The following is a 22,284-nucleotide window of genomic DNA, read 5'->3' on the forward strand; positions in this document are numbered from 1 at the left end:
GGGCAGGGATGGTAGACACCACTTTCCCAGAGCTGAGCTGAGAAGGGAGGGAGAGAACTACCTGCAAAGGAGAAGCCGAATGGGGCTTTGTAGAGGGGCGGGTGTGACCATGCTGCAGGGAGAAAGGCTATTGGGCAGGGCACTTCTCGGAGGAGAGCCCTCGTGACAAAGGTACACGGCCACACCCATCTGCGCTCAGGCCGGATGGTCTGAGCTCACAGGCTTAGCTTAGTTCTTCTCATGCCTGAGCTGCATCAGAAGCACCTGTTAACACAGATTGCTGGTCCTCACCCCCCAGACTTCTGATTCAATGGGTTTGGGGTGGGGCCTAAGAATCTGCATTTCTAACAAGTTTCTGGATGATGTGGATGCTTCTGGTCAGACTCCACTTTGAGAACTTCTGCCTGAGTTGAATCCTGGCTCTACCATCTGTTGACCATGGAAAGTTGCCGGATATCTCTTAAGTCTCAGCTTACTCTTCTGGGCAATGGGATAATAATCATGTCCATGTCATGGGTTGACGGAGGGCCATATACAGGCTCACCCCTAACATTCGCGTGGGCCAGGGCAGAGAACAAATGGAGCCCCACAAATCCAAATATTGAAAAATGGTGCTTTAAGTTTGCAAACTTGTCAATCTCTTCTCTCCTCCTACCTTCAGAAGTACGGCATCATTACAACCATGGTCACCCCCAGGCCTCCATACTCCTGACAGGACATGGCAGGTGTTGTTCCTCTGAGGCTGCTTCTATGGCCAGGTCTCAGTGAGGCTGAAAGCCACCCAGGTGGGACTTGAGGGGATCCTTTTCCACAGAAATGCACCTGGGTCCTCCATCAGGCCTCTAAGGTGAGTGGCCTAAATCTGGTAGAGAGCTGCCCCCACCCCTCCACCCTCAAGCTGAGCTCACTGGGTCCTCAAGTTGCCTCTGTAACCCTTGCAGCCCATGGCAGGCTGTGTGCACCTGGGCTAACCTGGCACTGGGAACTCTTTATTACAGCAAGACAGCCTTTGAGGGAAGTGGTGAGGGAGGCTGGGAGGGAGGCCAGGAGGAAGACCAGGAGGAAGACCTGAAGGGAGGTGGAGTGGGAGGCCAGGAGGGAGGCTGGGAGGAAAGCTGGGAGAAAGGCTGGGAGGAAGATGGAGTGGGAGGTGGAGTGAGAGGTGGAGAGGGAGGCTGGGAGGGAGGTTGGGAGGGAGGCAGGGAGGGAGGCTGGGAAGAAGGTGGAGAGAGAGGTGGAAAGGGTAACAAGGGGCCTGCAGGTTCTGCCTTCGCTTGTTTGTTTTCCCCTTGGTTGGGGGGCACAGGGCAGGTGAAGCTCAGGAAGATGTCCTCCAGAGAGATCTGGTTGACTGAGTAGTCTTCCAACATGTACTTTTTCTTGGCTTGCTCCAAAATGCCAAACACCTGTGGGAAACGAGGAAGCCGCTATAGATGATGGGCACAGGGAAGGGGAGAGGAAGGGTCTTTGGGGTTGTTACAAAGCCCCCCAAAGGCCCATCCCTCTCTCAGCTGCTCCCAGACCACCTCTCAAGAAGTCAGTCCTACAGAATTGAGCTCTCTGTGATTTTAGGGAAAGGGACCCTGGCTGTGAGTGGTGCCAGAAGGCAGAGGCCCCAGCTGGGTCCCTGGATTGCTGTGTGACCCTGGGCGTATGGTGTCCCCTCTCTGGGTCCGCTCACCTCTCTGTGAAATGAGGGGGCGGGGGGAGCTGACATCCGAGGTCCCTTCCAACTCAAACATTCTTATTTTCTATGAAATCCATGTGAATGTTGCAGCAGCACTGAATAAGACTTCCACCCGAAAGAGAGAACACCAGAAAGTGGGTGACATCAGAGGTGTGCTCCCTCTGATGCCCAGGTATGTGCTCACCTTCACCCAGCTGAGGTCATTGCCAGGCAGGTAGTAATGGACCATCCCTTGGTGCTCATCTTCCAGGACACTGCCTGCACAGTGTCCCCCTGAGGGCCGGGCTGGATGGCCAGGGGAGGGCGGCCCAGGCCCCTGGAATCGTGGCCCTCGTCCCAGGGGTCAGGGATGGACAGACGCACAGATGACCTCTGCACAGCAGCACATACCTGGGAAGGTCAGGTCCACGAATGCCTTGAACTCTTCCAGGGCCTCCTGCTGCCTGTCGCTCCAGATCTTGGCCCGTAGGGAGTAGCCACTGCCAAACTTGCTCTTGAGGTGCTGTGGGCTGCCCAGGCACTTGAACTGACCCTGCACCATGATGGCCAGCCAGGTGCACAAGGCCTCACAGTCCTCCATGCTGGGGAGAGGGAGTGGAGGCCTGACAAACGGCTGGGAGATGCTGATGCCCACCCTCCACGTCAAAGGCTTGTGCAGATAGGAAGGTGTTGATGCCCAGATCAGGCTGTTCCTGATTCCCATGCTCAGGGTGTGGCCCACATGGTAGAGCCTGGGGACTCTCCTCACAGACTCTTACCAGATGCTGACAGGTCTTCTCTCCACCCAGCCCCTCCCGGCCCACCCCTCCCTCAGCCCCGGTCCTGGCTTTACCTGTGGGAGGTGATGACAATGGCCTTGCCAGACTTGCAGGCCCTCGCAACGGTGCCCCAGAGCAAGCTCCGGGCCACGGGGTCCATGCCAGTGGACGGCTCGTCCAGGAAGATGACTGTGGGCTCTCCAAGCAAGGCAGTGCCGGTGCTCAGCTTCCGCTTGTTGCCACCGCTGGGGCAGAGGGGGAGAAGTTGGGTGATTGGCAATCTTAAATTTCCAGTAGTACAATCCTCCCCCCTTTTTTCTTCTCTATTAAGAAAGTGCTCACGCCCCACGGTGGGGCATTCAGTAATATGGCCCACCACCCTCCCTCAGGGGTGCACTGTGACTTGGCTGTCCACTCAGCATCTAAACCATTTCCCTGGACACAGGGATAGGTCCAGGGTGAGCACATGGTCCATGAATCTCATTTGAGGGTCTCTATGGATGTTAGGGGGATAAGAGCATAGGGCCTTTTTTTTTTTTTTTTTTTGCGGTACGTGGGCCTCTCACTGTTGTGGCCTCTCCCATTGCGGAGCACAGGCTCCGGAGGCGCAGGCTCAGCGGCCATGGCTCACGGGCCGAGCCGCTCCGCGGCATGTGGGATCTTCCCGGACCGGGGCACGAACCCATGTCCCCTGCATCAGCAGGCGGACTCTCAACCACTGCGCCACCAGGGAAGCCCCATACGGCCGTTTTAGCTAACTTTATTTAATGAACACATAGCATTTACAATGTACAAGGCACTGTTCTAAACATCCCAGGTGTTAACTCATTTAATCATCAGAAGATGCAAGGAAACACAAAAACATGCTTGAAACCGAAGTCAACAGAAGAAAGAGACAGAGCAACATCATCTAACCGCCTCTGACTTCCCTGTCCCGGGAGTGGGGTACTGCTGCCAGCCTGCAGGGGCGCTGTGCACAACTCGAGGGGTGGCCTGGGATTCCGGACATGTGTGGCCTTGCTTTGTTTAAGCTAACTGGAGTTGGGTTAGGATCATTGGCAACATAAGACTGAGGAATCCCCCAGGCTTCTCAGCAGAACAACAGCTCAGATGCCTCATACAGAGCGGGATAAGGTAGTGTGTGCTTGAAATGCAAGTCTACCAGAAATCAGAAGCCCTTTGTGAAGCGACAGGAAGAATAATACCAATGGTGCATCAGCCCGTCCTCAGCCACATAACTGCCTGGGGCCAAGAGGAAGCTGTGCCTTGGGGCAGCCCAGGCCATTGACCCATTCTTACAGGGGAGGGAGGCCATCTTCCCAAAAATCCACGCAGTGGCATGGACCACAAAACTACCCCAAGCATGGAGCTGACACGCCTTGCCCTACCCCTCAGCACTGAGAAGAACCACAACACATCTTATTACCGGAGGGGGAAGGGCCGAGGGAGCCCCAAGTCTCACCTGTAGGTCTTCACCAGGTTGTCGGCGTACGTGTACATGAGTAAATCATCAAGAATTTGGTCCACACAGGCACTGATGTGGAGCTTGGGGATGCCCCGGAGCTGGGCGTACATGACCAGTGTCTCCTTGTCCGTCATGTGGTCCAGCAGGACATCAAACTGGGGAGAGTAGCCGATCCACTGCCTCACCTGGGGTTGGAACACAGCCCAAGGGTTAGGCGTGTCAGAAGGAAAGCTGCCAATTGGGCAGGGGCCTGGACCCTGCCTCTGTCCTGTGCACCCCCATGTGTGCCACATGAACAGATATGTGCCATGGGGTGCCAAGGTCCAACAGTGACGTTCAGGAGTCTGGATGCAGCACTTGCTGGTGGCGTGAACCCCAATTCTGGAGGGTGCATGTGGGGCTGGAGTGCTTATTTCCTGCCTGCCTGGCAGGAAACCTCAGTGCCCAGTGCTCCCTACCTCTTGTCACCTTCCAAGTATATGGCCAGCAGAAGACGCTTTATTATTTCCCCTTTAAACACATTTTCTATTAGACATGTAACCCACGAATAGATTTTCTTTGTAAGGCTGCTGGAGTCTCTTGGCAGGGCACGCCCCGGGCAGTGCAGTCACATGGGGGTGCACTTCCAAACTTTTGCACGGCTGGGTGCTCCCCATAGGGGACCAACTGTGTTGCAAACAGTATCATCCTTTATCTACCATTCTGCAACTTGCTTTTTTAACTCGCCATTACGTCTTAAAGATCTTCCTTGGTCAGTAAATACAAACCTACTCCAGCTCAGTTTAACTGCTACTTAGTCATCCAGGAAACATTTCTAGATTTGAGTTGGCTGTTTATAAAAGATTCAGGCACATATGTGATATTTCCAAGTTTTTGCCGTTATGAACTTGCAGCAAACCACCCTGATTTGTGCCCATGTTCAAGAGCTCCCCTGGAATAGAAGATGACAATAGTATGATACCATTTTTGAAAGATAATCAGTGTTCTTCTTTCTCCTTTCCTCCTCCCTTTAAAGCAGCTGGACAGCTCTGGGCTCTGCCATCTGGGGGTGGCGTGTGGGGAGACCATGACGGGGTGCAAACCAGAAAATCACCTGGAATGTCTGCTTAGGGAAGAACATTTGCATCACCCAACTAAAGACAGGGCTTTTTTTTTTTTTTTTTTTTTGCGGTACGCGGGCCTCTCACTGTTGTGGCCTCTCCCGTTGCAGAGCACAGGCTCCGGACGCGCAGGCTCAACGGCCATGGCTCATGGGCCCAGCTGCTCCGCGGCATGTGGGATCTTCCCGGACCGGGGCACGAACCCATGTCCCCTGCATTGGCAGGCGGACTCTCAACCACTGCGCCACCAGGGAAGCCCAAGACAGGGCTTTGGATTCCCAGACTGGGGCTTCCCCTGAAGACAGATGTCACTAGTCTGGAGGGAACTGCTGAGAAGAAAAATGCAGATGACTTGAATGAAGATGCTTCAAATATTTCAGTATTAAATATAAAGATTTCTGATTGCCTTTATCAACTGATTTTAACCTAATGTTTCTTCTATTTCTACTTTGCTAAAAAATTTTTTTTATTGAAGTATAGTTGATTTATAATATTAGTTTCAGGTATACAACATAGTGATTCAATAGTTTTATAGATTTTCCTCCATTTATTACAAAAAAAGGCTGTATTTCCCTGTGCTGTACAATATATGCTTGTTGCTTATTTATTTTATACATGGTCGTTTGTATCTCTTAATCCCCCCCATCTTGCCCCTCCCCACTGGTAACCACTAATTTGTTCTCTACGTCTGTGAGTCTGTTTCTGTTTTGTTATATACATTCGTTTTATTTTTTAGATTCCACATATAAGTGATAACATACAGTGTTTGTCTTTCTGTGTCTGACTTATTTCACTAAGCATAATACTTTCTAGGTCCATCCATGTTGTTGCAAATGGCAGAATTTCATTCTTTTTTATGGCTGAGTAATATTGCTTTGTTTATATATATATATACACACACACATACATACCACATCTTCCTTATCCATTCATCTGTTGATGGACACTTAGGTTGCCTCCATACCTTGGCTATTGTAAACAATGCTACTATGAACATTGGGGAGCATGTATCTTTTAGAATTAGTGTTTTAGTTTTCTTTGGATATATACCCAGACGTGGAATTGCTGGATCATATGGTAGTTCTGTTTTTAGTTTTTTGAGGAACCTCCTTACCGTTTTCCACAGTGGCTGCACCAATTTACATTCCCACCAACAGTAGGTGACGGTTTCCTTTTCTCCACATCCTCACTATCATCTGTTATTTGTAGACTTTTTGATGATAGCCATTCTGACAGGTGTGAGGAGATAGCTCATTGTGGTTTTGATATGCATATCTCTGATGCCTAGTGATGTTGAGTATCTTCTCATGTGCCTGTTGGCCATCTGCGTGTCTTCTTTGGAAAAATGCTTATTCAGGTCTTCTGCCCACTATTTTTTTTTTTTTTGGCTGTACTGCATGGCTTGTGGTATCTTACTTCCCCAACCAGGGATTGAACCTGCGTCCTTGGCAGTGAAAACGCGGAGTCCTAACCACTCGACATCCAGGGAATTCCCTTCTGCCCATTTTTTAATCAGGTTGTTTCTTTTTTTGATATTGAGTTGTATGAGCTCTTTATATATTTTGGATATTAACTCCTTATCAGTCATAACACTTGCAAATATTTTCTCCCATTCAGTAGGTTGCCTTTTCATTTTGTTGATGGCTTCCTCTGCTGAGCAAAAGTTTTTGAGTTTAATCAGGTCCCATTTGTTTATTTTTCCTTTTGTTTCCCTTGCCGTAGGAGACAGATTCAAAAAAGATACTGCTATGATTTATGTCAAAGAGTGTTCTATGTTCTCTTCTAGGAGTTTTATGGTTTCTGCTCTTACATTTTATCTTTAATCCATTTTGAGTTTATTTTTGTAAATGGTGTGAGAAAACCATGGTGTTCTAATTTCTTTTTTAGTTTTTTACTGAAGTATAGTTGATTTACAATCTTGTGTTAGTTTCTGGTATACAGCAAAGTGATTCAGTTATACATATATATTCTTTTTCATCTTCTTTTCCATTGTGGTTTATTATAAGATGTTGAATATAGTTTCCTATGCTATACAGTAGGACATTGTTATTTATCTATTTTATATATAGTAGTTTGTATCTGAAAATGTTCTAATTTCACTCTTTTACACATTCTTTTACAGTTTTTCCAGCACCTTATTGAAGAGACTGTTTTTTCTCTGTTATGTATTCTTGCCTCCTTTGTTGTAGATTAGTTGACCATAAGCGCATGGGTTTATTTCTGGGCTCTCTACTCTGTTCCATTGATCTATGTGTCTGTTTTTATGCCAGTACCATACAGTTTTGATTATTGGAGCTTTGTAGTATAGTCTGAAGACAGGGAACATGATATCTCCAGCTCTGTTCTTTTTTCTCAAGACAGTTTGCTAAAAGTTAAAAAAAAATCAGTGCTTCCCTGGTGGCCCAGTGGTTGAGAGTCTGCCTGCCGATGCAGGGGAAACGGGTTCGTGCCCTGGTCCGGGAAGATCCCACATGCCGTGGAGCAACTAAGCCCGTGAGCCATGGCCGCTGAGCCTGCATGTCCGGAGCCTGTGCTCTGCAACGGGAGAGGCCACAACTGAGAGGCCCGCGTACCACCAAAAAAAAAAAAAAAAAAAAATCATGAGTGGGTACTGAGTTTTTATTAAATGCTTTTTCAGCTTCTATTGATAAATATTTTTCTCCTTTCATCTGTGAAGGTAGTGCTTTACATTGGTGGATTTCCTACTGTTAAACCTTACTTACATTTCTGGAATAAACCTGATGATTGTAATTTTTATTCTTTCAATATACTGCTGAATTTGTATTGTTAATATCTTATTTAGGGTATTTATGTTCCTGTATGAAATTGGCCTATGGCTCATGTTGGATACTGTCTTTGGTTTTTCGCTTAAGATTGGGTAGCGCTCTGTCTTCTCGCCTATGCTTCTGAAGCGGTTATACAAGAAGGAAATAACTGTTTGGTGGTGGTTGGTATACTTGCCCATCAATCCCTTTTAGCCTAGACTCTTTTAAGAAGGGGTAGATCTTTAATCATTATTTCAATTTTACCTCCAGTTTTGGTCTATATAGGCTTTCTATTTCATGAACAAATTTTGGGATAGAAGGCTTGAAAATGTTATCATTTGATGCAAAGAAAATGAAGAAATGTGATGTTTCTTACACACCTGAGTTTGCAGTAAGCCTGTTGCCATGGTGGCTCATCTGGGATGGCCAAGGAGCCCTGCTCAGAGCATGGTGGCACCATGGACCAATGACAATCCCACAGTGGAGCCGAATGATTCTGAGTGAGTAACTCTGACAGAAACGCATGTGGACTCTCAGAAGTCACTGCTGATTTTTAGAATACTAGCAGATTCTGGTAAGAATGTATTTTAGGAAATGTGAAAGAATGCTTAAAAATATTTGTACAGGGGCTTCCCTGGTGGCGCAGTGGTTGAGAGTCCGCCTGCTGATGCAGGGGACGCGGGTTCGTGCCCCGGTCCAGGAAGATCCCACATGCCGCGGAGCGGCTGGGCCCGTGAGCCATGGCCGCTGAGCCTGCGCGTCCGGAGCCTGTGCTCTGCAACGGGAGAGGCCACAACAGTGAGAGGCCCATGTACCGCAAAAAAAATAAATAAATAAAATTAAAAAATATTTGTACAGATAAAGGGTGGTAAGCAGAAGGCTCACAAAGGAAGAGAGCAAGGATATAGCTCTGTTAGAGTTTGCTGATGAGATTAATCCATGTGAGATTTCTAGGAGAAAATGGAGAAGTGGAGGAGCAGGTTTAACTGTATTTAAATTCTATATTTCCAACTATGAATTTTCACAAATTGCCAGGAGGTGATGTGCAGATGGGTTCCAGGGAGACTGAAATCCAATTTCTTGCCAGCCAGGCAGGATGAAGGTCTTATAGGCAGATGCCACTTGATTTTAAATAATACAAAGAAATGTAGCACTTCTTATCATTTGAGTTTATGGAGTAGGTTCATACTTTCTTGTCTGTGAGCTTCAGTAAATGTCTGTTGGATGGATGATTGATGACAATTATGCCAGTGGGAGGGTCTCTCCACGACCATCTGCCCTTGACCTGTCTTGTTTTGTCTTTTATTCCTTTGTTTGTTCATTTGTTCATTCCTTCTTTCTTTTTTACAACAGCTTATTGAGATATAATTAGCATACCATACAATTCATCCATTTACCACAATCACCCATCAGATGTGTTCAGTTCAATGGTTTTTAATGTAGTCACAGTGGTGGTCCATGATCACAATCAACTTTACAGCATTTCATCACTCCTCCGCAGAGCAACTTCAAATTCATGAACAGTTACTGCCCACTTTCCCCACTAGTCTACTTACTGTCTCCACAGATTTCCTGTTCTGGATATTCCATACAAACAGAATCACACAATCTGTGGCCTTTCGTGACTTGCTTCTTTCACTTAGCATCATGTATTTAAGGTCCGTCCATATTGTAGTGTGTGTCAGTGCTTTCCTTTTTATGTTTTTTTAAATTAATTAATTTATTTTTGGCTGTGTTGAGTCTTCATTGCTGCGCACAAGCTTTCTCTAGCTGTGGCAAGTGGGGGCTACTCTTTGTTATGGTGTGCAGGCTTCTCATTGTGGTGGCTTCTCTTGTTGTGGAGCACGGGCTCTAGGCATGCGGGCTTCAGTAGTTGTGGCACACAGGCTCAGTAGTTGTGGCTCGTGGGCTCTAGAGTGCAGGCTCAGTAGTTGTGGCACAGGGGCTTAGTTGCTCCACGGCATGTGGGATCTTCCTGGACCAGGGCTCGAACCCTGTCCCCTGCATTGGCAGGCAGATTCTTAACCACTGCACCACCAGGGAAGTCCCCTTTTTATGGTTGAATAATATCCTATTGCAGGGATAGATCACATTTTTTTTATCCATTCATCTGTTTGTTGGTGGACATTTGGGCTGATTCCACCTTTTGGCTACTGTGAAAAATGCTGCTATAAACATTCATGTACAAATTTTTGTGTGAATGTAACTTTTCAGTTCTCTTGGATATATACCTAGGAGTGAAATTGCTGGGTCATATGGTAACTCTGTGTTTAACCTATCTTCTCTAACAATCTTAATCTTTTAATTGGAGTCTTTAGTCCATTTATATATAATGCAATTATTAATATATTTGAATTTAAATCTACCATCTTATTAGGGCTACCTACTTGTCCCATGTGTTCTTTGTTTCTTTTTCTCTCGCACTTATTGTCTTCTATTGACTATTTTTTATAATCCACAGGGCTGCCTGAGTGTCTTCTTTTTTCTTTAAATATTTATTTATTTTCTTTTTTGGCTGTGTCAGGTCTTAGTTGCAGCACATGGGATCTTTCCTTGTGGTGTGCAGGCTTCTCTCCATAGTTGTGGCATGGGCTCAGTAGTTGTGGCACAAGGCAGATTCTTAACCACTGGACCACCAGGGAAGTCCCCTGTCTTCATGACATGGCCACTAGCTTCCCCCAGAGTGAGTGATGTGAAGGGGAGAGTGTACTCAAAACATAAGCTGCAGTGTCTTTCATAACCCAATCTCTGAAGTGACATGCCATCTCTTCTACAGTATTCTGTCAGTCACACAGACCAACCCTGGTACAATCTGGGAGGGGACTACTCAAGGGTGTAAATATCAGGAGGGGGTTTTTAGGGGCTGTATAGGAGCAGTTTTTATATGTTTTTGAAGTTAAACTGATATAAATTCAAATTAGAATGTTATAACTTTAGGATGTTAAATGTAATTCCCATGGTAACCACAAAGAAAATAGCTATAGAATATACCCAAAAGGAAATGAGAAAGGAATTAAAATGTTTCATATGAGGTACCTAGAGTAGTCAAACTCATAGAGATGGAAAGTGGAATGATAGCTGCCAGGGGCTGGGGGGAGGGAGATGGGGAGTTAGTGTTTCATGGATTCAGAGTTTCAGTTTTGCAAGTTGAAAAAAGTTCTGGAGATAATGTTTATGATGGTTGCACAACAATGTGAATGTACTTAATGCCACCGAACTGTACATGTAAAAATGGTTAAAATGGTAAACTTCGTATATATTTTTCCACAATTTAAGAAAATAATTAATTTTAAAAGGTGTTGAAAGGATGTGGATAAATTGGAACCCTCATACATTGCTAGTGAAATGTAAAATGGTGCAGCCACTGTGAAAATAGTTTGGTGGTTCCTGAAAAAGCTAAATAGAGTCACCATAAGACCCAGCAAACCCACTCCTAAGTATATACTCAAGATAACTGAAAACATGTTCAAACAGAAACTTGTACGTGAATGTTCACAGCAGCATTATTCATAATAGCCAAAATGTAGAGACAACCCAAATGTCCATCAACTGATGAATGGATAAACAAATTGTAGTCTATCTATGCAATGGAATATCATTCAGCCATAAGAAGGAACAAAGTAGCGACGCACACCAAAACCTGGATGAACCTCAAAAACATTGTTGTAAGTGAAAGAAGCCTGATACAGAAGGTCACATAGTATATGATTCCATTTACATGAAATGTCCAGAACAGGCAAATCCATAGAGACAGAAAGTAGATTATTGGTTGTCAGATGCTTGGGGGAAAAGGGAATGGGAAGTGACTGTTAATGGATGGGGTATTTCTTTTTTTCAGGTGACGAAAATGTTCTAGAATTAGATGGTGATGATGGTTGTACAACCTTGTGAATATACCAAAAGCCAATGAATTGTATACTTTAAAAGGGTGAATTTTCTATGAATTATATCTCAATAAAAAAATGTAATTAACAAATTCTGTTTGCAATACTCACAAACTTGATTGCACTCAGTCTGGTTCAGGCTCTTGGCATTGCAAAACTTCTGTAGTTCAAAGTTGTAATATAAGTTGGAGAAAGCCATCCCCAGGCAGTGGCCTGGAAGCGGTAGAAATGTGTGATCCAAAGACTCTGAGACTTTTGTGTAGCCTAGATCTGTGAGGGGAATAGAAAATATTAACTCTTCTTTCAGGAAGAAAAGGGAACATCCCCTAGCAACTCTCTGAACCCACTGTGCCTTTTATCCTGTATAAAGGATCTGTTATCTCTATCTGTTGCTATATCTGTCTCTGCACGTCACACTGCCAGGCCCAAGACCGGAATCAGGTTCTCCCTGACTCCCAGTGTTCCCTCTTCCCCTGTAGTCATTCAACCTCCAAGCCATAAGTATTTTTCTTTTGCAGTGCTTCCTGAACCTGTCATTTTACTTCTATTCCTATTGTTTATGCAGACAAATCAGAAAGAGCTTGGTGTGTTTGAGAAAACCAGCAAGAACGTGGCTGCAGAATGGGATGCACCTGTGGAAGCAGTGGATTTGAAGGCTGGAGGTTTACAAATGAGTTAGGGCCAGACAGGAGGGTCTGGTGGGCCAGCTTTGGAGTTATTTGAGTGTCATCTTACAGGTAGGTAAGAACACAGTTCCTGCCTGTACAGTTTGTAAAGCCAAAACCATCATTATTTGCAAATGCTGTACATTATCATGTACCTAGAAAAGCCACAAGAATCAATCAAAGAGCTATTAGAAATAAAAGAGAGGGAACTTCCTGGTGGTCCAGTGGTTAGGACTCCACACTTCCAATGCAGGGGACACGGGTTTGATCCCTGGTCGGGGAACTAAGATCCCAAAAGCCTTGCAGCCAAAAAAAAAAGAGAGAACAGAATAGACTCGCAGACATAGAGAATAGACATGTGGTTGCCAAGGGGGAGGGGGTTGGGGGAGGGACGGAGTGGAGTGGGAGGCTGGGATTAGCAGATGTAAGCTATTACGCATAGGCTAGATAAACAACAAGGTCCTACTGTATAGCACAGGGAACTCTATTCAATATCCTATGATAAAGCATAATGGAAAAGAATGTATATATGTGTATAACTGAATCACATTGCTGTACAGCAGAAATTAACACAATATTGTAAATCAACTATACTTCATTTAAAAAAAAGAAATAAAAGAGAGGTCAGTAAACTAGCTGGTTATAAAATAAATATACAGAAACTGGGGTCTCTTAGAGGTTTGAGAAGCCAAGTTTTTAGGTTCATGTTATATTGAAAAGTGAAGAAATGCCAAACGGGGTTATAAATAAACTGTGTTATATTTAAAATATTTTAAATGTTTATTTACAACAAATAAACACAACTGCTCTGCAAAATAAATATGCTACTCATAAGCTAATTAATTTGTAAGAGGATTAACTCATAATGTGCTGCTTGGGTCATGAGCCAGCAGTGGGGCCATGTTTACAGTCCACAAATGTAATCAAGCCCTCACCCACCCAACAGGCCACTTCGTGCTTATCCCTGATAACTACACGTGCTACTAGCCGCCACCCTTCACAAACCACAAAGTATCCTCACGAACAAAAAGGGAAAATAACTGGGTGGGATTAGAGCTCTAATTTCAGACTTCATGACTAGTCACACCACCAGCTCTAAACCAGTGGGTAGTCCAAGGAGAGAGCCTGTGGACGTGTGACTTACAGATTCCCTGAAGAGAGGCTGAATAAACTCTTCATATAAAAAAATGAACTCTACTCTCAGGGCTTGGATTTAGAGAGTAGTACAGCTTTTGGGTGTCAATCTGTGAAATTCCTGTCAGTGGAGGCTACTGTGATGTATGGTGAGGTGAACTTGGATATGACGTCTCCAGACCAACATTTCCTGGGCCAGGACTCAGAAACTGAGCATCAGAGCCAGGGTCCACCCATGCGGCTGGAGGTGCAGTTTGGGGCACAACTCAGAAGTCGTGGCTCCACACTGTCGCTGAGGCCCCAGAGTCATGGCTCTGGTGACCAGACAGCTGCATCCAAGGAGACCATGCCTCAGCAGTACAGCTGCAAAGGTGGCAGACATGGCTTTGGGAAGGAGACACAGTGGGTCACGTCCTCCTCATTTTTTCTCTTTAGAATTCTAAATTTGGAAATCTAACCTGGAGACTGAGGTAGAGGGGAGATGGGAAAACTACCAGAACATCAGCAGTGCAGCTCCTGTGTGGGGTAGAGGGAAAGACTTAACCACTAAGCAAGGCTCATGAGCCCAGACTGGGAATGAACAGTCAGCCACGGTCTCCTCCCAGACCTTCCCCTGTTCAGCGAAAATCTTCGGGCCCCTAAGAGACGAGTTGTTGAAATCTGAGAGGGGACAACCCCATGCCCCAAGCTCACCCTAACCAGAATCAGTTCACCAACAATACATGTAATCAAAGGAACAGATATTTACAACTTCTGCTTGTTTTCCTTCCTTCCTTCCTTCTCTGCGGATCCTACTCCAAAGCTTGTTGAAGACTGAGGAGAGGTCACAAATCATCCATATCTAGCCCTCCAACTGAAGGACTTTTCTCTGCCACATTCCTGGTGGGATTCATCCTTTTCTGGATCTTGTGTCTTCTTTCTCCTTTACTTTACTCCTTCACTTTGCTGGCCTATATCCTTAACTTTCCAAGAAAGTGACGTGGTGACTTCAATTTCTGTTTGCCCATTTGAAATTGTCTTTGTTCTGTCCATACACCTGACTGACAAGTGAATTCAGTATAGAACTCGTTGTCATCTAGGAAGCATCTGGGTCTTTTTTCATTCAGTGTTGGATATTTGATGGATCCCTTCAATCTTGAAGTTTGTTTTTTCAACTCTGGGAAATATTTTTGCTTTATTTCTTTGGTAGTTTCCTCAACTTCATTTCCTCTGTTTTCTCTTTCTGGAATGCTTATCAATTGAATATAATAGCATCTCCTGGACTTACTCTCACGTTACCTGCCTTTTTTCTCAACTTCTCCTATTTCTCTTATCTTTTTGCTCTACTTCGGCAGGTTAATTGACTTTATCTTCCAACACTTCTGCTAAATTTTTATTTTGGCAATCAGCTCTTTCTTGTCCTCAAAGTTTTTCTTCTTCATGGAATTCTGTTGTTTAATAGATGCAATCTTTTCCAAAATCTTTGTTTTGTTTGGTTTTGTTTCCTGCATGGCCCTACCCCTGTGTCTCCTTTTTGTTGGTTTGTTTTAGTCTTTTCTTCGCTGCCATCCTCAAGTGATCAGTGATCCTTGATTGGTCTGTCTATTCAGAGAGACAAATGAGGCACCAGGAGGTGATTTGCTAGCTTTGTTTATGGAGGTAGGGGGCAGGCTACATTTTAAGGCAATTAGGCAGGGGACCAGTCCATAATGTTTAGGTCTCTTTTGGAAGCAGTTTCAATTCATCAAGAGGAGGGATCTCTGACTGCTTCCCGGTGGGGAGTGGTAGTAGGGCCAGTGGAGATGGAACAGACTGTTTCACTCCCTTTCTCTGTGGTCCCAAGCCTCTCGAGGATTCTGTGTTGCTAAATTAGATACTTGCTCAGCCATTTTCCCCTCTGAATGCACTTTAGATGTTTCTTCATTGTGAATTCATACATTTTTATTTCCTTTGCTATCGTTTTAGTAGAGTCTCAGGAAAAAGAGCTCAGATTTAGCTTTCATAACTCTCTGTCTACTGCCATGGTGACAGCATCTTAATGAGGCCTCTAGGGCATGTGTACAAGGGCCAAGGGCCAGCCTCTAATGTATAGTTTTCTTTCTCAGGGAGTAGGGATGGAGCCTGTGAAGGCACTGGCATCCTTTTCCCCAGACCAGAGGTGAAGCTTCTTGCCTTGTCCCAGCCTCCCTCTTTTTATTTTTTTATTTTATTATTATTATTTTTTGCGGTACGCGGGCCTCTCACTGTTGTGGCCTCTCCCGTTGCGGAGCAACAGGCTCTGGACACACAGGCTCAGCGGCCACGGCTCGTGGGCCGAGCCGCTCTGCGGCATGTGGGATCCTCTCGGACCAGGGCACGAACCAGTGTCCCCTGCATCGGCAGGCGGACTCTCAACCACTGCGCCACCAGGGAAGCCCCCTCCCTCCTCTTTGACTCACCCGATTTCCAGTTAGTTTTAGCAGTTGCCTCCTGCTAAGCAGAAGAAGTGCCTTGGTCCCTGTATTGCTGCATTGGAGGGAAGAGAAGAAATAGTATGAAGGAATCTAAGAAGAAACAGATCCCAGCAAGGCCAAAGGATCCAGAGAGAATGTCCAGAGAGTCAGGTGCTAGCTTGGTCATCTTCTCTAAAAGCTCTGCTCCCATCAGGGCCCTCAGTGTCCTTGGACTTTCAGGTGCCTGTCCCTCTCGGGTGGGTTGAGCGACAGAGAAGAGGAGAAAGGGAGGAATCCTTAGATTCTCCCTGGAGATTAGGGCAAACATTTCTCAGAGTGATTCCCTGTACCACCTGTGTCGGAATCATGCAGGATGTCTTTAAGTGCTGATCAGTGAATCTCAGATGGAGTTTACAGCTGAGAACTGCTGGATTTGGCTTCCCTCAGGACAGGCCTTTGTGTATCCCCTTTCCTCTGCCTGCAGTGTGCTTTTTGTTCTATTTCAATCATAAAGTCAAAACACTGTCACTTTTATGATCCTCTCAGATGAAAATAATTCCATCTCTGAAATTCCACAGGTGGTATGTATGAGAACTGGAAAAGGCACCACAAACTCTGAGAGTTAAACTAGTAAAATAAATTCAAAATAGAGAATACACACACGTCCTTTAAGAGACAGAATGACTCCCAAGATGAAAGCAGAAGAAGCTGTTAACATATTTTTAAATTAAAAGAAAGAAATGAACAAAACCCCAAAGTCAATTTGAAGGAGGTGGTCAGCATAAAAACAAATGAAAAAAAGCCTTACAGAGGTAAAATATGATCATGGATATCTGACCCAGAGAGAGACGGCAGCACAGACATGAAGACGTCGGTTTTAAAGGATGTGGTGTGAAGATGGCTTACCCCTCAGTTTCTTTGACTCTAATTGCACGTCACCAAGCAGCCTTCATCCAACCCTGGCTTATTATTACCTTTTTTTTGTGTGTGTGTGTGGTACGCGGGCCTCTCACTGTTGTGGCCTCTCCAGTTGCGGAGCACAGGCTCTGGACGCACAGGCACAGCGGCCATGGCTCACGGGCCCAGCGGCTCCGCGGCATGTGGGATCTTCCCAGACCGGGGCACGAGCCCGTGTCCCCTGCATCGGCAGGTGGACTCTCAACCACTGCACCACCAGAGAAGCCCTATTACTTTCTTTTAAACTGAGGAATAATTTATTTCAGTGAAATGCATGATCATAAGTGGACAGTTTGATGAATTTTGACAAATATTTATGTCCATGTAACCAACACCTGGATCAAGATACAGAGTGTTTCCAACACTCCAGAAAGTTCCCTAAGGTCTCCATGTGGTGGACCCCCTCCCCCCAGCTCTGAGCCAAACGCTTTTCTGGCTCAGAGTGTGCCTCTTCCACGTAGCACCCTGTTTTGATGTTTGTTTGCACTGCTGCACGTGGTGAGCATCTATTCCCTCTTTGCTGCTGAGCATACTCTGCTGATGAATATAACCACTGTGTGTCACTGTCCTCCTGGAGATGCATGTTTGGGACGTTGACAGTTTGGGGCTCTTCCATTGACAGCTGCTGAGAAGAGCCTCACACAGGCCCCTGGCAGACACACGTTTTCATGGGTACAACTTCTGTGGCTGCTGGAGGGAAAGTTAAAGATGTGTGATGTGTAGCCGTAACGGTCCTCACCTTTTTCACTTGTGACTGAGACGAGAACAAGGGGGTCGATGATCAAAAAGGTGAGCGTGATGATGAGCTTAACACAGGCGCTACCCGCATTGTCAAAGCAGAAGCTGGTCAGGTAGATGAAGGGGATGATAGAGGCATAGAGCGTTAGCATCAAGACAACAGCAGGGATGTTTTCTGGTGTGTAAAAGCTTCTTCATCATAGTACAAAAACACCACCTTTGGAAAGCGGGGTAGAATTTGGAAAAGTCACTAAGAGTCAGTCCTAAGCATTAGAGAAAGGATATGATAATCTTAATTTTAAAAATAAAGTAAATAGGGTGTTAGCAGTACTACATCGGCAACTCCCCTTACTCATCCGGCAGTGCAGAGACAGCTGGCTCTGCCCCTGGAAATCAGTGCAGTGAGATCAGGGGCTCAGAGGCAGAACAAAGGAGGACGTGATCCATTCTGCACAAATGACCAGGGAACCTCAAGCTGCACAACTCAGTCACCACCAAAGACTTGCAACCCTCAGTGCCCTGGTGAGCTATTTCTGGGCACTGTCCCCAAGGCACTGTCATTTACTAGCTTGAGGCAGCAGTTGTGGGGAAGCCACAAATTAGAGACCCTAGAGCTGGCCCCTCTGCTCCTTATGATACTGGGACTGAAATCATGTTTTACTGAGGGTCAGCAATGAAGGTGCTTTCACACCCTGTGTGGCCAATCAGGGGCTTAGCTGCCAGCCTGGACTTCAGGTAGGGTTCTGGTTCTTCACAGGGTCCCCAAGGCAAGCCCCCTGTGATGTGCAGGGGAAAGGCCTCAGCACCATGCAGCTCACCAGCAGCAGCAGAGTGGGGATGAGGAAGGAGATGAGGTCCCACAGCAGAGCGGAGAGCCAGAAAGTAGTCACATAAACGCCACTGATGAACTGGACCTGCTTGGTCTTGATGCATCTCTCTTTGACTGTCAAGATGGAGAAAGAGCTAGACAGGAAAGCCATTCCAAAAAGTAAGTTGATAACAAGATAATGTCCTTTAGGACCCCTGTAAAAGACAGGATATAAGGAGAAAGGTAGCCATTTAAGTAGAACTGCTCACAGCAACCATACTCCAAAATAACAATTTGTGATTAAAACAAAACAAAATTAAAAAAAGGAAGAAGTAGGTGGTAAAGGGAGAAGCACTGAGGAGGGAAGGAAAGTCGTACATACTCGTACAAGATATTCTCCGAGGTCTCCTTGTTTGACTGAGGTTGAGGGTGGTTGAATACCGTTATTGAAGCCCTGGCACCAGAAAGCAACTTGAAGGGGACATTGTCCACCAGTGCCAGCGCCAGGGCAGTGGAATGGTATGCCTGGTTGTTGAACAGCGCTGTCACTATGGTGTGGTTCCCCACGTCTTCAAAGGAAGCTGCCACTAGGTAGTTCTGATCAAAGACCTCGGGCTCCTCCTCTAACTTTTTCAGGAGGAATGGCTCTACTGAACGTAGAAGAGAGCAGACCATCCGAGAGCATCACACCAGGTCCAGTGAGGCAGAGAGGATTCGCCTTTGGCCTCCCCCAACCGCTGCTCCTCCTGGGTATCTATCTCATCACTAACCCCCGCCCACATCCGAAAGTGGGCTCCTCCTGACATGGCCGTGCTCTGAATTCCAGTGATCCCCTTTGCCCACAGGGCTGCCTCCTGTCCAAGCCCCATGACCCCAGGGCATCAAGAAAGTTTTCCTTTCATTGACTGGAGCAGTATAAAAAAGTCTTGTCTAGTCATCTTTTAAATCTCAGCTCTGTCTACTCCCCTCCTCCCCACGGCCTTGACGCAGCCCAGGCCCCACCACCTTTGCCTGGACTGTGTGGCTCTAACAGAGCTCCTTGCCTCCTATCCAGTCCCTCCAGTCTCATGTGAAAGGACATGTCTGATCACACACACCCTACCCAACAATTTCAAGTGACTCCCCCCTGCTCTCGGGATAAAGCTAACCTCCTGCACACGACCTACAGTGCCCAACTGTTATCCAGACTCCGCTTCCTGTCTTGAAGTTCTAGCCATGCCTAAGGACTCACCGTTCCCCATGCTTACAAATGCTCTTCTCATGGTTTGGAATGTTCTTTGGGTTACATTCCCCTGCTGTGGATCAGTACCTATTCACACCTTAGGCTCCTAACTCTGGAGCATCCTCTGGCCCTCCAAGGCTGAGACATGTCTCTGAGATCATCACTTACGGTTCCTTTGTATTGTAACTACTGTCACTTATCCATATGATCTCTGGGCTAGAAGCTCATCAAGGGCTGGTAATAATACTGTTCATCACTGGACTTCCAGCACACAGTGCCAGGCGAAATATATGACCCACTTAGAATTCTGGAATTTTTAGTGCTGGAAGGGACCTTCAATCACAGCAACAACAATAATGATAATTGAAAAAAAACCCCAAAATACCCACAATAATGATAATTGTACCAGTGGCTGAAGGTTACTGAGTGCCAGTGTTAACAGTGTGCAAAGCTCACGATAGGCACTCTCTCATGGAATCCTCCGATGACAATGTGAGGCAAGGTTTATTATTCTTTCCATTTTGCAGGAGAGGAAACCAAGGTTTGGAGAGGTAGGTCACTGTAATCCCAACCACTTTGCTACATCATCTTCTGCATTTGGTCTCTTTACTTTAGTAAAAAAAATGCTTAAAATTTTTATTTTAAATTAAAATATCACATGAATATAATTTTTAAAATCAAATAATTATATAAAACTTATAATGAGAAATGGCAGTGCCATGGCCTACCCATCACCATCCCTGGTACCTGCTCACCAGAGGCAACCACTTTGAAATCTTTTAGTTCATGTTTCTCTGGATTGCTAAATAGTCCATCTCTCTATTGACATCCTATCTTGGATGCAAGGACTTTGTTCTTTTATGACTATCCCTGCCCCCTATGGCCTTCCCCTCCCCTCTCCTCCCCCTAGAGTTGTATCATAAATTCGGTTCAATCAATAGTCAGTTTTGATGTTACTATGACAAAGTAAAAATTATTCACAGCTGAACCAAGCAGTATATTATGACATGTTTCTTTTTTTGTACAACTTTCCCCCTCTGAAGTTAATAACGTTCTCCTTTTCTCATTTGCTTAGTTTTCTCTACATCTATCACTAAGTCATCCACAAACTCCCTTTGTGGGAGGGAGTGTAAATCTCTTCTTAATACATTCGAATGTAACAGAAAATTTATCAGTTTCATTTTTGGACATGCTTTAGTCCCTAGAAAGACACAACTTGGTCTCATTTCTAGGAACTCTCCCTTTCCTGTCGTTTGATTTTTGAAAGATGTTTTTCTGAGACTTCTAGCTATTCACTCTGACTTCAGGGAGCATCACGTGGCCTGGAAGCACATGGCTTCACTACAAGGAGCAATGGGCCTGTTTCCTGCCCTGTTTTCCTGGGCCTGGTACTTACTTAGCAGCTGCAGAGGAATCTGTTCTTCAGCCATGAGCATATCTGTAAAATGTTCTGAAAGCTGAGGACCCAGCCTGGATTTCAGAGAAATAAAGAATGGAACAATAGTTTGACCATATGTTTTTTAGGGTCAACTCCAATGGGACATTTTCCATGCTTGTACTGAAGTTGAGGAATGAGAGGCTGACCATAAGGATCACCAGAGGTACCAGGATCTGTATTGACAGCATCATCATCGAGTTGCACCAAGAATATGTAGCCCTTTTCAAGAACATGGCATAGAACTGTTGGCAGAGAAGGCTGAACTACAATTTAAAAAAAGGGGGAAACAACATTAACATAGTCACAGGTAGAAGCTGGCAGGCAGTTACGTGGCTCACGCCCAATTGTATTCTCCATATTGTGTCTAACATTTTGATGATGTTAAAAATTGCTTCAGATTAAAATTCTTTGACTTAATTATTTGATTAACATTTAATGGCAGAAAAAGAAGGCACAGATTGGAAAGAGTCTGGAAGAGTAGCCTAAACAGATACCAAATATAAACATGATACAATTGTTTTTTACCTGCCAGATTGGCAAAAATTTTAAGTTGATGAGGATATGAGGAAAATTCCATTGCTGGCATTTTAATTTGGTATAACTCTTTTTAGAAAACAAATTAGCTGAATGAATAAAATTAATTTGATATTCACACAGTCTTTAATCTAGAAATTTTACTTCTAGTAATGTATCCTACAGGTATACTTGTGTAAGTATGCAGGACACGCACAGAGATGTCCCTGTGGCGTTGACAGTAAATGTCAAAGTGTGTAGTCGTGTGCACTGAGATCCCAAGATCCAGTGCTGGGCCCAGAGGCAGCAGACTGTGGAGGTGGGCACTGCATATGCTCCCACCCAACTTGTCTGTAGTGCTGCACTAGCTGGGGCAGGCAGCGGGGCCTTCAAGCCTCAGGTGCCAGTGTTCCTTGTTCTCAAAATACCAAAAAATCCCTGAAAGTCTCTACCAAGCACCCCCCAAGTTTCCCACATTTGACATGATGGAAGCTCCTTTCCCCTCAAACATTCATTAAAAGGCACTGCTAATAACTCATCAGAGGTGGTGCTCTGAGAAATACTTCCTGGGAAGGTTCCAGAACTGTTTGCTAAAGCAAAGCCTGGCCAAGTAGAGGCCGGATAGATCCTTCCTGGGGGTTGGAGAAGAGCCTTCTGTATAAGACAGGCACTGGCCTAGATGACCCCCAAGACCCTTTCCAACTTGGAGGCTCCATGAATGGTAGCTTCCCCTTGAATA

General features: G+C 45.4%; 1 protein-coding gene across 1 annotated transcript in view; it reads right to left on the bottom strand.

Moving 5' to 3' along the window:
• Positions 1-19: 19 nt before the first annotated feature.
• The window catches only part of LOC115848124 (ATP-binding cassette sub-family A member 17-like), a 65,376-nt gene continuing 43,111 nt past the window's right edge, over positions 20-22,284 (bottom strand). The window contains 13 exon segments of the mRNA XM_070043719.1: positions 20-1,406; positions 2,078-2,268; positions 2,520-2,690; positions 3,908-4,141; positions 10,812-10,863; positions 11,771-11,929; positions 17,566-17,742; positions 17,745-17,781; positions 18,383-18,587; positions 18,755-19,022; positions 19,604-19,614; positions 20,996-21,114; positions 21,116-21,295. Of these exon segments, the coding sequence (XP_069899820.1) occupies positions 916-1,406; positions 2,078-2,268; positions 2,520-2,690; positions 3,908-4,141; positions 10,812-10,863; positions 11,771-11,929; positions 17,566-17,742; positions 17,745-17,781; positions 18,383-18,587; positions 18,755-19,022; positions 19,604-19,614; positions 20,996-21,114; positions 21,116-21,295 (2,295 nt within the window). The 3' untranslated portion in view covers positions 20-915.

Source organism: Globicephala melas, chromosome 15 (genome assembly GCF_963455315.2).
Source record: "Globicephala melas chromosome 15, mGloMel1.2, whole genome shotgun sequence".
Classification (NCBI taxonomy): domain Eukaryota; kingdom Metazoa; phylum Chordata; class Mammalia; order Artiodactyla; family Delphinidae; genus Globicephala; species Globicephala melas.